Source organism: Neltuma alba, unplaced genomic scaffold (assembly GCF_004799145.2).
Source record: "Neltuma alba isolate B1F8T4 unplaced genomic scaffold, ASM479914v2 tig00011729_pilon, whole genome shotgun sequence".
NCBI classification, from domain to species: Eukaryota; Viridiplantae; Streptophyta; class Magnoliopsida; order Fabales; family Fabaceae; genus Neltuma; species Neltuma alba.
The window spans coordinates 147,358-162,403 of NW_021636357.1; the positions used below are offsets into that span (position 1 = coordinate 147,358).

Genomic DNA, 15,046 nt, shown 5'->3' on the forward strand with positions numbered 1-15,046 from the left:
ACGTCCTAACCAATTTTTATATTATTTTCTCACTGCTCCGCGGATGTGAATTCAATATATGATGCAAGTTGAACACACGCCGAGCTTTAAAGCGGCATTTCAGCGTTTTAAACTCTCATCTCAGCATGGAATTGTGCGTAAAATGGGATAAGAAGATACTGTGGCGCCAATGTCTGCAATAAAAGATCGCGGGTTGCTTTGGGGAAAGTAAATTACAAGAATCATATAAAAAAAAAGGAGAATTACATTGAAGTGGTAAAATATTTATAACTATGATCAAAACGTTTAAAGATAAAATTCATTTTTAACAGTTCTAATTATCTGTAAATGATATTAACCAATAATTTATTACTAGAAGGAAAATATATATATATATTTTCTAAGTCAAAAATAGGTCAACGACAGTGAGGGAGACTATGTTCAATTGCACTCTACACGTGCGTAGGAATGCAATTCAATACTTGTATCAAAATTTTCATATTCATTATCTTTAATCTAATTATGTGTCTTATTGTCAAAATATTATCATTTAGTTATAAATTTATGGAAAAAAAATAGAGTATATAGTTAGATGTGATGGGGAAACTTTATAATGAATAAAAGACATTTTTCTAAAAGATTTGGTATTGACGGGGCAGAATCAGAAAAACTGAGACTCGGGGGCTGATCAAGTCATTCGAATATTGATCCTTCAGGTCGCGAGGCTATTCGATTCTTTCGTTGCAATCAATCCACACCCCATCCTCTGCCCACAACCGCTCTCCCCTCCTCCCATCCACCAATGCACATTTTAGTTTTGTTAAAAAAAGGAAAAAAGATCCACTAGCTGCCTCCAACAACTTGTCTGACCCCAGTTGCATCTTTCATACGTATTCTTTCTTTTTCTTTGTTTATTATTTAAAAAATAAATGAAATTTTCTTCTTTTCAAAACGAATTACAATCAAGTTTTAAAGAAAAAAATAATTATTAAAAAGTCTCATAACAAGTTTTAGAATAAAAAATAATAACTTCTAGAACTTATTTTGTAATTTCTTTTTAACAATTTCATTATAATTCTCTTTTTATTTTTCTCTTTACTTTTCGCCGGTCACATTTGTCATCTGAAATTAAGTTTTTTTAAAATCTAAAACAACTAAAATAAATGTAAATTATATTAATTTAGGTATAGCTAGTTCCATCCTGCATGATCCTTTTTCTTAAGGGGTATTTAGGTAAGATCAAAACTATAATTTCATAAATACTTTTACAATATACGAACTAAATATATGAAAGAGTTTACCTCGATTTGCGAAAAAATAGCTTTGAGAATTGCTTATTGGGTTTTAAAAGGGTCAATAGAGCCGATCTCTCAAAATGCCTGCTGATCTTGCAAGCTTCATCTCACGGAATCCCAATCACAACACTTTCATTTTCATACGAGCTACGAGTAACAAGAAAGCTTCATTCACGGTATCATCCATGCCACTCCGCCGCCTTCAACCCGAAGAACAATGAAGGAAATAAATCAACGCAGAAAAATGACCGCTCTACGTAATAGGATGCTTGCATAAAGCGCAAGTTTGGACAGAATTGTTAATGCCACGCAAAGGCAAAGCTTGCTTCTTCTTTTTCTTTTTATTTCTATATTTGAAGACTGAAGATATGATACTTAAACCTTCATACCTGTTATCTATATCCAGTTGATCTCAGATCTACTATTCCATTTGTATTTTTCACCTCGAGGAAGTAAAACAATTATCATATGCGAAGGCAGAGAGCATGTCGTCATAAGCCTCCACTGCATCTCATAAAAACAGAGCTCAATGATCAGAGTGTATTGTCTTTTTGACAGTGACATAGGCAAGGGGCTGTTCATGGAGACGGTGACGTGAGGGGATATATTATCATTTTGGGGCTACCGTGACAATAATGAAGAACCCACCATTCTGATTTCTGAACAAGATAGGGAATCTCCAAGATATTATAAATTTTTTCTGCTTTCTCTTTCTCTGGCGACTAGCGAGTAGCGAGGAATACAGTTGTATAATCCCACGTCATCAACTAAATTATTCAGATATTTCGACTATTTGATCCGTCCGGTCCTGTCCCATGCATTGTTGTAGCCCCTTCAATTCTTCAAATCATCCATAGGCCTTGATAGCTATCTGTTGGATCATTTGGATCGAGACTTGGAGGGGCTATGGCGGCTTTACTTCCCCACGACGAAGAGACGCCATTGATTGCTCTTTCTGATGATTCAACTCCCAAGAACCATACGAGGGACGTTCATATCTTGAGCGTGGCATTTCTGCTGATCTTTCTCGCCTATGGAGCTGCCCAGAACTTACAGAGTACTCTGAATACCGTGAGCCTCGCCCACATTTATTTCAAGTCCTAGTTCTATTGAAATACGTTGTACTGCAAATGTGACCCTTTTTGGGTTTGAGTTTTCCTTTACAGGAGCAGGACTTGGGTACAACTTCGCTTGGGATATTGTATACGTCCCTCACTTTCTTCAGTCTGGTTGCTTCTTTGGTGGTTCGGGTACTCGGGTCAAAGAACGCTTTGGTTCTTGGGACAACTGGTTATTTGTTGTACATAGCCGCGAACTTGATGCCAAATTGGTGATCACCTGCCATTTTGCCCTTGTTATTGATCTGTCGTTTCTGTTAGAAAATGGAATTACAATTACGAGTCGATTTTTTGAGTCTGACTAAACACAAGCATCTGGCCGGAGAAGAAGGGCTGATCCAAGTTTGGGAACGTTCCGCAGTTGTAGAGTGCAGAAAAGTCTTGAGTTTAACAAGAAAAGTCTATTTGAACTGATTATACCCGTGAAAATTCTCAGCCGTTTACACAATGAAGGCTCTTCTACTGGCTGTTTTCTGGGATTAATGAGTGGACAGTTTTGCATTCCACTATTTATCACTGTTTATACCTGTTGATATTGGCTCTTTTATATGTCTGAGTATCCTTTATGACCTTATGCTGAAAAAGATATTAACAACTTCCAGGAATACTTTCCTTCTTTCAGGTTTACAATGATTCCAGCCTCGTTGTATCTTGGATTTTGTGCTTCAATTATATGGGTTGGACAGGTACAAGTAACATTAACCTGTCATGAATTAAAAGCTCCTTGAACTCTTCACGGAATTTAAAATATCTTTACTAGACTGAATATGACTTGACAGGGAACATATCTTACTTTAACTGCACGTAGTTACGCCAGAGCGTACGACTTGCATGAGGGAGCAGTGATTGGTGACTTCAATGGGGAATTCTGGGCGGTGCTTGCACTCTTCCAGGTGATGATGAATTCTGCTACTCATGTCTGATATGTTTCTTGTAAAAAATATAAGATGTATCTGTTTTTGAATTGATTCCAACTTGAAATAATTTTATTTTGCAGTTTATTGGAAATCTACTTACATTTACTCTACTTAGAGATGGACAGGTACGTAGCTTCTTGGGGCTGTGGCTGCAAATTTTCTCATAGTCCTTTTGTTTATATTTATAAAATTGAGATCAATTTATTCATATAATACATTGTCCTGTTTTATTACTTTTTATCTCCGTCCTCACAATTTTACGGACCAAACGTAGCATTGAGGATGAATAGCTGCTTTTGACAGGTGCATATAAAAACTAAATACATGCTAGACAGAACCCTTGTCCAAATTTTATTAAAATATCAATGATGCCCATCTTCTTAACTGATTTGTAAATATATTTTGATTGGTGGAATTGTGTCCTCATAATGTTTCTACAATCTTGGGATTTAATTTTGTTTTTCATCACTGCAGGAAGGAAGTACCAAAGGCACAGCTTTGTTATTTATCGTGTTCCTTAGCTTTATGGTCTCAGGTGCAGTACTTATGTGCTTTTTGAGCAGAAGGACTGATGAAAACAAGGAAGAATTATCAGATGCTTGTGTTGGTGTCCATTCATCCTTAAAGTCTCTATACAAATCACATGCCGATTCGTTTTCTGACGTAAGAATGTTGTTGATCATTCCCCTCCTTGCATACTCAGGACTACAACAGGCATTCGTGTGGTCAGTTCCAAAGATTTATTTCACCACTTTGTGCTTCCCTTCTGCTTCCATTATCTCAATGAAATATGGTTTTATTGTAGGGCTGAATTTACTAAGTATGTTGTAACTCCAACGCTTGGCATTTCTGGTGTTGGTTGTGCAATGGCAGTGTATGGGGCTTTCGATACAGTGGTAAGTATGAGAATGTTGAACTCTGGTACCCTTACCTTTGGTGGTTGTTTCATTAAAGCAACCTGACAAGGAGCATCTTTATATCTAAGTTATGTTGCCATATGAACACTTTATAGCGGATTAATGAGATTTCTTTCATGGTTTCTTACTGCATTCAGTGTTCCCTAGCTGCTGGTCGACTTGCCTCTGGTTTAACATCTATTGCGACAATAGTTTCGGTTGGATCTTTTGTTCAGGCAGGCGTAATTGTCCTGCTTCTGCTAAATTTAAGGTCAATTATAAACACTCCTGTATTCTGAAGTTTCACACTCACACAGACACAGATAGAGATTTGGCTGTAATCTTATTTTCTTGGCCAACTTGAAACACATAATGCAGGTTAAGTACTGGGTTCCTTGACATTCTGTACCCACTTTTCTTGGCTGCTTTATTGGGCATTGGCAATGGAGTTTTTAACACGCAGCTCAATGCTATGCTTGGAATGCTATTTAAGCATGACACGGTAAACTTGATCAAACCATTCCACAATTATGTTTGAGAACCAGTTAGAGGGCTTGGACTCTGATTTTTCATGTTGGTTTTTTTACGAGCAGGAAGGAGCATTTGCGCAGCTAAAGATGTGGCAAAGCGCCCCAACTGCAATATTGTTCTTCTTGAGCCCTCATATCTCCTTCCAAGCAATGCTTGTGATTATGCTTGCTTCATTACTCTTGTCTTTTGGCGCTTTTCTACTGCTCACTCTCCAATTAGCCAAGACATCCTCCTTTCTCAGAGAGTGATTGAGAAGAACATCTTCCTGGCTACCATTATTTTAACCTTTGTCAATGACACTGGAAATTTTGATACAAATATGATTCAGAATCAACTGTTGCGTACCATGCAGAAATTGCGTGCAGAGCAATGTAACATGTAATGGCTGCTCCCTGCAAGTTTCAAAATTTGTTTGTCTACTGCAACGATAATAATAGTAACCCTCTTCTATAAGTAACTAATCACCTTTAAATGCGTTAACCGACAGTTTGTTGTCGTCTTTAAATTGAAAACTATCTTCCAAGTTTCCCATTATGTTAACGATATGCCTTTTGTTTTTGTGGAAGGAGTAAGTTTTTACAACTTTTAGGGTTTACCGTTTAACATTATTTTTGCGTGATCGTCGCTGATATTTTACACTCTTCTCGTGTGATGGTATCATCTCGTCTAAATTCCAATTAACAACTATGGCTGGGCTTTGCCGATAATATCACATCAGTAGTAGGGAATATATGAGCATTTGGATATCTCATATCTATTGATAATATCTTATTATTAACTAGTTGATTAATTTGAGCAAATTAACAAAATTAATTAAGTTAGCTATTTATAATAAATATGTGTTGTCTTCTTTAAAATATCTTTACTAATTATATGCGTTAGTTAAAATTACCTTTTTCATGTAACTATTATAAGGATTACCTTAAAAAAAAGTAATCAGTAAATTACATGAAACTACTTGACAACCGGCGCAGAGATAGTTACGGGGCTATAAATAATGCATATCACTATTCTGTGTTTAATTAGGCTAGGAGTCGTACCGACAAACATTTGGCGCCAGAATTAATTTTATTATATTTTCACAAAAATAAATAAGAGAGAAAAATAAAAGAAGAGAAAATGACAAAAATAAAAAGAGCAAGAGATTACTAAATACTAAATAAGAAATAAAAAATATCAATAAAAATTTATTGTCATTTACAAATTCAGTATTTTTAATTCTAAATAAAGTGTTATTATCAAATCTGGGTTTAGTAACTTTTAACTTTTTATTATTATTTTTTTAATAAAAGAAACAACGATAAACAATGTTTAAAGAAAACAAATGCTTCTCATCCCTGTTGAGCACCCAAATTTGTCACCACTTCATATCTAACACGACTGCTTCTCATCGCCTCAAGCTGCGATGTGATAGAGAAAAAGCTGCTTGGTTTTTGCCGTTAATTTTAATTTTTACTCCGAGCCACAATTTTTTTTTTTTCCATTTTGTTAATTCTATTCCGTTAATTTTCAGGTATTTACCAAATTTTTGCTTCTTCCTGCTCAATCCTTCCTCTTCCTACCTAAAACCAGAGTGGCCCTTGTAACTACCGGCTGAGTTGCGCGGGCAACATTACTACAATACTGAAGAGGTGAAAAGATTCGGAATCTCCAAGATATTATTGATCTTGTCCGCTTTCTCTTTCTCGGCCATGGACGCAGTTTTATAATCTCATCCTCATTAACTAAATTACTAAGCTATTTTGACTTTTCTTTGCGTCCTCTACCATGCCAGGTTCTGGCCGGCAATACGCCCCTTTAAATCATCTCTAGGTTTTATTACCTAATTGTCGACCATTTTGATCGAGAACTGGGAGCTATGGCATCTGTACTTCCCCACGACGAAGAGTCGCCGCTGGTTGCCGCTGTTGAAAATTTGCCGATTCAAACTCCCAAGAACCACACGAGGGATATTCATATCTTGAGCGTGGCATTTCTGTTGATCTTCCTCGCCTTTGGAGCTGCCCAGAACCTACAGAGTACTGTGAACACTGTGAGCCACGGCCTAATTTTTCTCCCGTAATTTACACTTCGAGTTTCCAGTCCTGATTCAATTGAAAGATGTTGTTTTGTAAATGTGATATGAATACCTTTGTGACCCTTTCTGAGTTTGAGTTTTCAATTACAGGAGCAGGACTTGGGTACAACTTCGCTCGGTGTATTATACACGTCTTTCACTTTTTTCAGTCTGGTTGCTTCTCTCGTGGTTCGGATGCTCGGGTCAAAGAACGCTTTGGTTATTGGGACAAGTGGTTATGTGTTGTACGTCGCTGCGAACTTGAAGCCAAATTGGTAATTACTAGCCATTCCGTGCTTTTGTTATAATTCGTTTATCATTTCTGTTAAAGTAGAATTACAATTACGGGCAAATGTCTGTGAGTTTGAGTGAATAGCAAGACGAAGTTTGGGGTAAACAGCATTAGTTAGTTGTAGAGTGCAGGGAAGTCTGAGTTTTTGAGAGACCCTCGTATAATTTGTTGAAGTTAATAGTTATTTTCGGTGAGTAGAGTTGACGGTTCATGTATTCCAGTACAATATATGGCCTCAAATTAACAATTTACGTTTTGGCTGCAGTGTGGTTGAATGAAAGGAAGAGTGGTGGCTACTTAAACTGATCATCCCCATGAAAACCCATAACAGTCCACACGCTGATGTCTCTCTTATTAGTTGTTTTCTGAGATTCGTGGGATGGTTATTTATAGCTGCTGATATTGACTCTTATGTCTGAGCATCAGCTTGTTGGACTTTATGACTATATGCTGAAAAGATATCAACTAATTCCATGAATTCTTTACTGGTTATACATTTTTCTTTCAGGTATACAATGATTCCAGCCTCTTTGTATCTTGGATTTAGTGCTTCAATTATATGGGTTGGAGAGGTACTAGTAACGCTGACTTGTCCAAAATCAAAAGCACCTTGAGCCCTTCACGGAATTTTAAACATCTTTACTAGCCTAAATATGACTTGACAGGGAACGTATCTTACTTTAGCTGCACGTAGTCATGCCAGAGCTTACAACTTGCATGAGGGAGCAGTGATTGGTGACTTCAATGGGGAATTCTGGGCAATGTTTGCTCTCCACCAGGTGATGATGAATTCTGCTGCTAACCGAAGTCTGATGTGGGACATATAATAAAATGAAAACCTCTTTTTGATGAATTCAAACTTGATATAATTTTGTTTTGCAGTTTGTTGGAAATCTCATTACATTTTCTTTGCTAAGAGATGGACAGGTATGTGTTTTCTTGGGGCTTTGGTTGCAAATTTTCTTGTATTCCTTTTGTTTGTAATTATTATAATCAGCACGTGATCCATAATTTCTTCCTGTTTGTTTTCACTATCATGTTTATTTTATCTTTATAAAGATTGAAAATTTATGCTCCTTGAACATATGTTAACATGTATAATATAAGAAATCTATCAAGGAAACATAAGTATGAGCTGGTTTTTCCTTTCACTGGCCAACAATAAATGCTTTCCCCAAAAACTCACAAGCGCCAGGATTGGATATTAAATTTGGACAATCTTGGGACTGAATTTTGTCTGCCATCGCTGCAGGGAGGAAGTACAAAAGGCACAACGTTATTGTTCATTGTGTTCCTTTGCATTATGGCCTTAGGTGTGGTACTTATGTGCTTACTGAGTCGGACCGGTAATAAAAAGGAAGAAGGGCAGCTACCAGACGCTGATGTTGGTGTCCTTTCATCCTTAAAGTCTTTATCTAAATCACTTGCCATTTCAATTTCTGATGTGAGAATGTTGTTGATCATTCCCCTCATTGCATATTCAGGACTACAACAAGCATTTGTGTGGTAAGTTCTATTGATTTGTGTGGTGAGCTTTACTTCTTGTCTATTAATGAAACTTGGTTTTGTCGTAGGGCTGAATTTACTAAGTATGTTGTAACTCCAGCACTTGGCATTTCTGGTGTCGGTAGTGCAATGGCAGCATATGGGGCTTTTGATGGAATGGTAAGTATGAGAACGTAACTGTAATACCCTTACCTATGCTGGTTGTATAACTGAAGTAACTTGATGCTTATTGCTCAATTTGTATGAATCATGCTAAGAATGAGCGTCTGTATATCTTGGGTCACGGAGTTGGGAAACAGAGTCTGTCCCTCTTGAATTTATAGAGGTCCTTACCATATAAATATTTGTTGTTGTGGATTGATTTGATTTCTTTCATATTTCCTTGACTGTATTCAGTGCTCTCTGGCTGCTGGTCGACTTACCTCTGGTCTCACATCTATTACATCAATTGTTTCTGTTGGAGCTTTTGTTCAGGCAGTGGCTGTTGTCCTGCTTCTGCTAAATTTGAGGTCAGTAGTTAACACTCCTTTGTTCTGAAGTTTTGTGTGGGTGTGTGTGTACTCTGTAACTTTATCTTCTCAATTTCTTATTGAACACTCATAACACAGGATAAGCAGCGGGTTCCTGAGTACACTGTACCCACTTTTCTTGGCTGCTTTATTGGGCATTGGTGATGGAGTTTTGAATACGCAGCTCAGTGCTCTGCTTGGAATGCTATTTAAGCATGACACGGTAAACTTTCTAAACTATTCTCCTGGGGTCTAGTCGTCTTCAGTAACCCGCTGCAACCTCCTGTTGAACTTTTACTTTTGGCTAATTAAACGGCTTGCGTTCTACTAATTTTCATGTTGGTTTTACGGGCAGGAAGGAGCATTTGCACAGCTAAAGATATGGCAATGTGCTACAATTGCTATCGTGTTCTTTCTAAGCCCTCACATCTCCTTCCAGGCAGTGCTTGTGATTATGCTTGCTTCGCTAATCTTCTCATTCGGCTGTTTTCTATTGGTGACTCTCAAAATAGCGAAGACATCTTCCTCTTCCACAGAGTGAATAAAATGTCTGCTACAACTCCGAGCGTAATAGATCGTCTCATATTGTCGTACCTGTGTGCCTGTAAAATATATGACAATCTTTATTACATTTTTCCTTTTGGTGACATAGCCACATAATGTGACTCTATTTTCTTAAAAATTACACATTTTTTCTACATTACACTGAGTACAAGAAATGAGCTGCATTAATATCAAAGTTTTGTTTTTCTCGGTTATTTTCTCACCTGAGATAAAATTGAGCTTAATGATAAATAAATGATAAAGTTGAAATTGAGTCTTAAAGTTGTGATCAAGATGCGGTTTTTTTTAAAAAAAAAAAAAAAAACTGTTCTGACCCATTTATTTATCAGCCATTTATGAGCTTGGTTCTTTATTCATTGTACAGATGTATGTATCGCTCGTATATAAATGTTAAATAAGTTTATAATTATATAAACATAGGTGGAGGGGTTGCTCTACCTGCCAACTGCCACGTGTGCAAGAATTTAAGGTGGTGGAGTCGCTCTCCAGTCTTTTAACTAAACCGAACCCACCAAGCACGCCCAATTCTGCACCTCACAGTTGGGTCAGCTCAACCATCATTGTTTCCAATATACCCCTCTCGCCATCTCGCCTTATGGCGCTCCACCAATAATTAAGTAGTTTCACCGCGCCCATCCTCTCTGTTTATATTCTTTCATGCCCATTAACCCCTCAACCTCCTAATCCCATAATGGCTCTCTCGCTCTCTCCTTTCTTCCGTTTTCGTCTCGGCCTCACTACTTCATGGCCTCTTCTAATCTTCGCTGCGACTTGGACGATGCTTCTGACCTTCACGGTGGCCGTGGCCTCGTTCTCGCCGGAGGCGGCTTTCGTTTTGGCCATCTCGCCCTCTTCTTCCTTCTCCAAGAAGTGCAAGACTGAGTCTTTCATTAGAGTGCCCTTGGATGTTCCGGGAGACATCCTGTGTTTCCCGCCTCAGCTGTTCACCAAGTCCAAGATTGATCTGATTGTCCCGCCTGTGTTTGCGGCCGTGATTGTCGCTGCTTCTGCTTGTTTTGTTCGGGCCGTGGGGTTGTGGGAGGATGGTCAAACTTTAACCCCCTGAGTTGGGGACCAATTGAGTATTCGTTTAGAATTATATTAGGTTTAAGATTCAGGTGCGGTACATATACATAGTTGTAATCGAGTTTTTCAACGAACACTAAACTGCAAAATTTTCACCCATTGGACTTTTAATTACTAAAATAAAATACCAGATTGATCTGAGTGTCCCGTGTTTCCAGGGGTAATTTGCTACCAGATTACTCGTTTAGAATTACGTTTCATATATATCAGATTTAAGATACAGGATTTGTAGATATCTATCATCAAGTTCTTTCGTATTAAGCCTTATTTAGTTAAATGATGGAGACGAAAGATCTTGTGCGGCGATTATGTCTGTGTATGAAAGCGGTAATATCGATACATATTCAGAACCAACTGTCACCTACCACGCAGAAATTGCCCTCTCTCTCTCTCTCTCTCTCGTGATGGGATTGAAGGAAGGGGACCATGCCAAAGCTGGACATCTGGTGGAGTCTTGTGATGTCAAATTTGTGGCTCATATTACGCGCAGAGTCAAAAGACAAAATATGCATAAAAAGTGTTCGTAAAAATACCCAGTGCCAGAATTGATAACCATAAACTGCTAACTTATGAATGAACTTATAGGGAAGAAGCTTGGGTGGCGAAGAGCAGCTGCACTCAATCTTCTGAAACAGACTTGATCAGCTTGTTGCTAAAATCCCACAGTTTCCTCCCTAACACTTTGTCTGTGGCGAAAGCACTTGGTTGAAACTCATTGCAATCCAGAAAGTATTTCCCACTCACACCTTTCACTTTTGGGTGCAGGGCAACGTAACATGTAGTGGCTGCTCCCTGCAAGTTTCAATCACAAGTTCAGAGACCTTTACAACAATCTCAATTTTTTTTTTTTGGGGTTTATCAATGCTTTCATTTGAATTTTCAAGGGCAATGAGTTCTGTACCTGTGGGACATTCTTCCATATGAAAAAGGTAAATAACTTGAGAAAATCTGCTTCAATGAAGTTTCATCGCATTAGAACAAGAAAATCAGCAATAAAAAGTAGAAGCAGGTATTAGGGAGACACATCGTACGCATAAGGAAGGAAGAATGTCTCATAAGAGGAGTCATTATAACTCCGGGGTGGACTGAGTTGGCCGTAATGTTCACACCCTCTTCCTGCAGTGTCAGAAACTCAAGGTGAGTGCGAAAAATGAAAAAATGAAAAAATGAAAAATGTGTAGGCCCTCGTAGGAGAAATATATGTGGTCAGAAGCAAACTAACAAGTACATTCCCGTCCTGTTATAATCTTGACCTCAACTAATGTTAAACTAGATTGGGCTCCATGAGTAGCACGACGCTCAAGAAATAAATTGCATTTTTTATGGCCTAAAAAGGGGGACTTGCCTTAAACTTTTTAAAATATATGTGAACCTCAATTTTATCTCATATACGTTCGAAAAATAGTGACCAGAAAATATAATTGTTTATGAGGTTTATATCCATCCTTACAGTCATTTTTTATCTCTATCTGGATGTGGTGTGTCCACTTTTTTGGGTAGAGAGGACCGAGTTTAAGCAATACATAGACGAATTTGGTGGTCCTTGTCTTACATATATTTCTCACTAATTTATTTCTATAGCAACTGTTGATCAGAAGAATTTTAGGAGGATCACCTGCAGGCGACGAGAAAGCTCATTTGCGTGCAATATATTGGCCAACTTGGACTGCCCATATGCTTTTTTGTCAGAGTACCTGAAAGATTATTATAGCATAATAATAAATTACACAGTCCTACATAATAAATCCAATAAGAAGCGCGTTTAATAAGAGGCAATTAAGGTCCATTTCAACCATCTCTTTACAACTCACAAAAGTTAATAATTCTGACCTGTGTAATTATGCAGTGATGGTTCGAATGGACTTCTTACTGAATTTAAATCCCAATGTAACTCATCAATACAGCCAAAACCAAGGGTTAATATAAATAAAACAATACCCAATTTGATCATTGATCTTATCAAAGCGAATACCCTCTTCATAAGTGTAGGTATGGGCAATCGATGACAAATTGATAATCCTGCCCTCGACTCCACTTGCTTTTGCAGTTTGCTTCATTTTGTCAAGAAGGAGGTTTGTCAATAGGAAATGACCTGAGAAAATAACGAGAATTAGCAAACCAAGAGATAGGCACTTTGGTTATAAGATTAATCAAACTTGTTATTACCAAGATGATTAGTAGCAAACTGCATCTCGATCCCATCCTCAGAGACTTGGAAGGGGCAGAACATGACACCAGCGTTGTTTCTGAAACAGAAAGGCCAACAATCTCAATCCAATGCGCCCGTTCAGAATCGTAGTAACTCATAAAAAAGGAGACAGGGGATTAGAGAAATGACATTAAGACGTTGAGAGGAAGATCAAGAGCGATGAAATTGTCAACAAATGATCTGACAGACTTGATTGAGCAGAGATCAAGCTTGAGAATATCCACCCGAGCTGACTCATTCTCTTGCAGAATAAGCTGTTTAGCTTCCTTCGCAGCCTCCATGTTCCTCGCAGCAATGATGACGTGGGCCTTTCGAAGAGCCAAGACTCTCGCCGCCTCCAAACCTATACCACTTGCTCCTCCTGGAATTTTTTTTTTTTTAATGAGCATTTAGACGAACAGATGTTGTTTAGATCATAGTCATGCCATGTGCTTTATGAAGGTACTACAGTAAAGAATTAGCAAAGCCCTTCTGGTAGTTTTTCTCTTCCCTTTTCCTTTTTGAAACTCAGCCTCCCTGAGAAGGAAACCTACGAAAATTCTACAAGGCATCTGTCATAGGATGCGGAGGTATATATGATAAAGGAAGGCGCACAAAATAAAGACAGATCATGGGCAATTTCAAGGCGACAGAAACAAAAAAAAAGGGGATCAAGAATCTTTGTTGAAACCAAGTTGTTAGGATTTAATTTGCACAAAAACAGAAAGTAGACGCTGAGAGTCAAAGAAGCGGAAAAACAAAAAAGCTCTTGTGGGTATCCAGTGCTTCCAGAGTACAAAAACCAATCAAGTAATCTCATCGTAATTTAGATCATGAGTAGTATAGCCAGTAATAACAAAGTGCAGAGTCTGACAAAAGGTATGAGGAAGAAATGCAAGGGAGTAGTTGTGTTACCTGTGACAATGGCAGTGAGATTGGCGGCATCGATTCCTTCAGTAACCTGTTCAGCAGTGGAAGCAGATCCAAACCCACTGGGACCAGGCCTCCCCGTTACCAAGGAGAAGATACCCACCATTATTAATTTACTGGGAAGCCAAAAATGGGAATGGCCACACTATTTATCCGGAGAAGCTCAGAGTTTTCCCTCCTGAGTGGTAACACAAACAGGACGCAAGCTCAAAGCTATTATTATTTCTCTTCTTCTCTGGAAGGTTCGCTTATACCAAAAGCACAGAGGAATAATACAAGAGCATAAAAATATGCACGAGAGTGGTAAGCAAAAGGAGGAAGAGACAAGGAGAGGTAGGGTGGGGCGATGGAAGAAAGGAATGAAGAATGAGAGGGGGTTGAGATATGTGGTAATGTATATAGAAGAGAGGAGAAGAGCAGGGAATGAATGGGACCTATGGAATTGAATTGAAATGGGGAAAGAGACAGATAGAGTGAGAGAGGGAGGGAAAGCATGAAAGAAGAGTAAGGAGGGGGTTAGGGAGGGAACGGGCGGATGTAGGTGGTAATAGTGGTAAACAGAAAAAGGGGTCATTAAATCGGAGCCGGTGGGGGGTGTTTAATATTCTGAGCGACCATTCTGGCCTGCCTTGTGTGGAATGGTACCCACGTCACTTATCTCTATCCATTCACGTACCTCATTATTTCCCTCCTTCCTTGTGTATCAGATTCTGTGTATCTGCACATAAGCACCCTCTTCAGTCTCCGCCATGCATATGTTATATTTATGTGTCTGCCTCTGTAGCTATGGGGCTGTAAGCTTGCATCCTCTGTAATCTCTGCTTAAATTACAAATGAAAAAAAATCATACTCCTCCGGTCCTTAATATAAGACCCATTTAACTTATTTGATTAGATTAAGGAAGTTAGTTAAGTTAGTTAATTATAAGAAATGTGACAAGTTTTTCCTAAAATACCATAATCATTTTTCTTAATATCCCATCTTCATCTTCTACTTGATTATAGTTGATGGAGTATCCATAGGGGTAATTTAGAGAAAATTGATAAATATGATAAATGGGTCTTATATTTAGGACCAAAACCAACTCAACAATTGGGTCCTATATTAAGGACCGGAGGAGTAATACTTATATCAAGTTACTTATATTTATTATATCAAGTTTTCTAATCATATATAGGC

At 38.1% G+C, this 15,046-nt stretch overlaps 4 protein-coding genes across 5 annotated transcripts; 3 read left to right on the top strand and 1 right to left on the bottom strand.

The window, feature by feature from the left end:
- Window positions 1-1,694: 1,694 nt before the first annotated feature.
- Window positions 1,695-5,222, top strand: LOC114717286 (UNC93-like protein 3). Its single transcript, XM_028902391.1, has 10 exons — window positions 1,695-2,345; window positions 2,441-2,604; window positions 3,015-3,078; window positions 3,172-3,285; window positions 3,390-3,434; window positions 3,784-4,034; window positions 4,115-4,205; window positions 4,364-4,476; window positions 4,584-4,707; window positions 4,799-5,222. Exons 1-10 carry the CDS (start codon window positions 2,181-2,183, stop codon window positions 4,982-4,984), a joined length of 1,317 nt encoding a protein of 438 aa, XP_028758224.1. The 5' UTR covers window positions 1,695-2,180; the 3' UTR covers window positions 4,985-5,222.
- Window positions 5,223-6,086: 864 nt separating this feature from the next.
- LOC114717283 (UNC93-like protein 3) lies at window positions 6,087-9,836 on the top strand. 2 transcript variants are annotated; one of them, XM_028902389.1, is made up of 12 exons: window positions 6,087-6,165; window positions 6,250-6,367; window positions 6,511-6,768; window positions 6,904-7,067; window positions 7,593-7,656; window positions 7,750-7,863; window positions 7,967-8,011; window positions 8,337-8,590; window positions 8,659-8,749; window positions 8,987-9,099; window positions 9,199-9,322; window positions 9,455-9,836. In XM_028902389.1, exons 3-12 carry the CDS (start codon window positions 6,595-6,597, stop codon window positions 9,638-9,640), a joined length of 1,329 nt encoding a protein of 442 aa, XP_028758222.1. In that variant the 5' UTR covers window positions 6,087-6,165; window positions 6,250-6,367; window positions 6,511-6,594; the 3' UTR covers window positions 9,641-9,836. The 2 variants fall into 2 exon arrangements, with proteins under 2 accessions (XP_028758222.1, XP_028758223.1); XM_028902390.1 differs by lacking the exon at window positions 6,087-6,165 and having other exon boundaries at window positions 6,211-6,367.
- Window positions 9,837-9,976: 140 nt separating this feature from the next.
- On the top strand, window positions 9,977-10,923 carry LOC114717288 (uncharacterized). Its single transcript, XM_028902393.1, has one exon. The coding sequence runs from the start codon at window positions 10,355-10,357 to the stop codon at window positions 10,727-10,729; it is 375 nt and encodes a 124-aa protein (XP_028758226.1). The 5' UTR covers window positions 9,977-10,354; the 3' UTR covers window positions 10,730-10,923.
- Window positions 10,924-11,203: 280 nt separating this feature from the next.
- LOC114717287 (short-chain dehydrogenase TIC 32, chloroplastic) lies at window positions 11,204-14,297 on the bottom strand. Its single transcript, XM_028902392.1, has 8 exons — window positions 13,853-14,297; window positions 13,088-13,319; window positions 12,916-12,995; window positions 12,688-12,841; window positions 12,365-12,443; window positions 11,781-11,865; window positions 11,651-11,697; window positions 11,204-11,541 (listed from the first exon to the last, which is right to left on the bottom strand). The coding sequence occupies exons 1-8, from the start codon at window positions 13,971-13,973 to the stop codon at window positions 11,368-11,370; spliced, it is 972 nt and encodes a 323-aa protein (XP_028758225.1). The 5' UTR covers window positions 13,974-14,297; the 3' UTR covers window positions 11,204-11,367.
- Window positions 14,298-15,046: the final 749 nt, after the last annotated feature.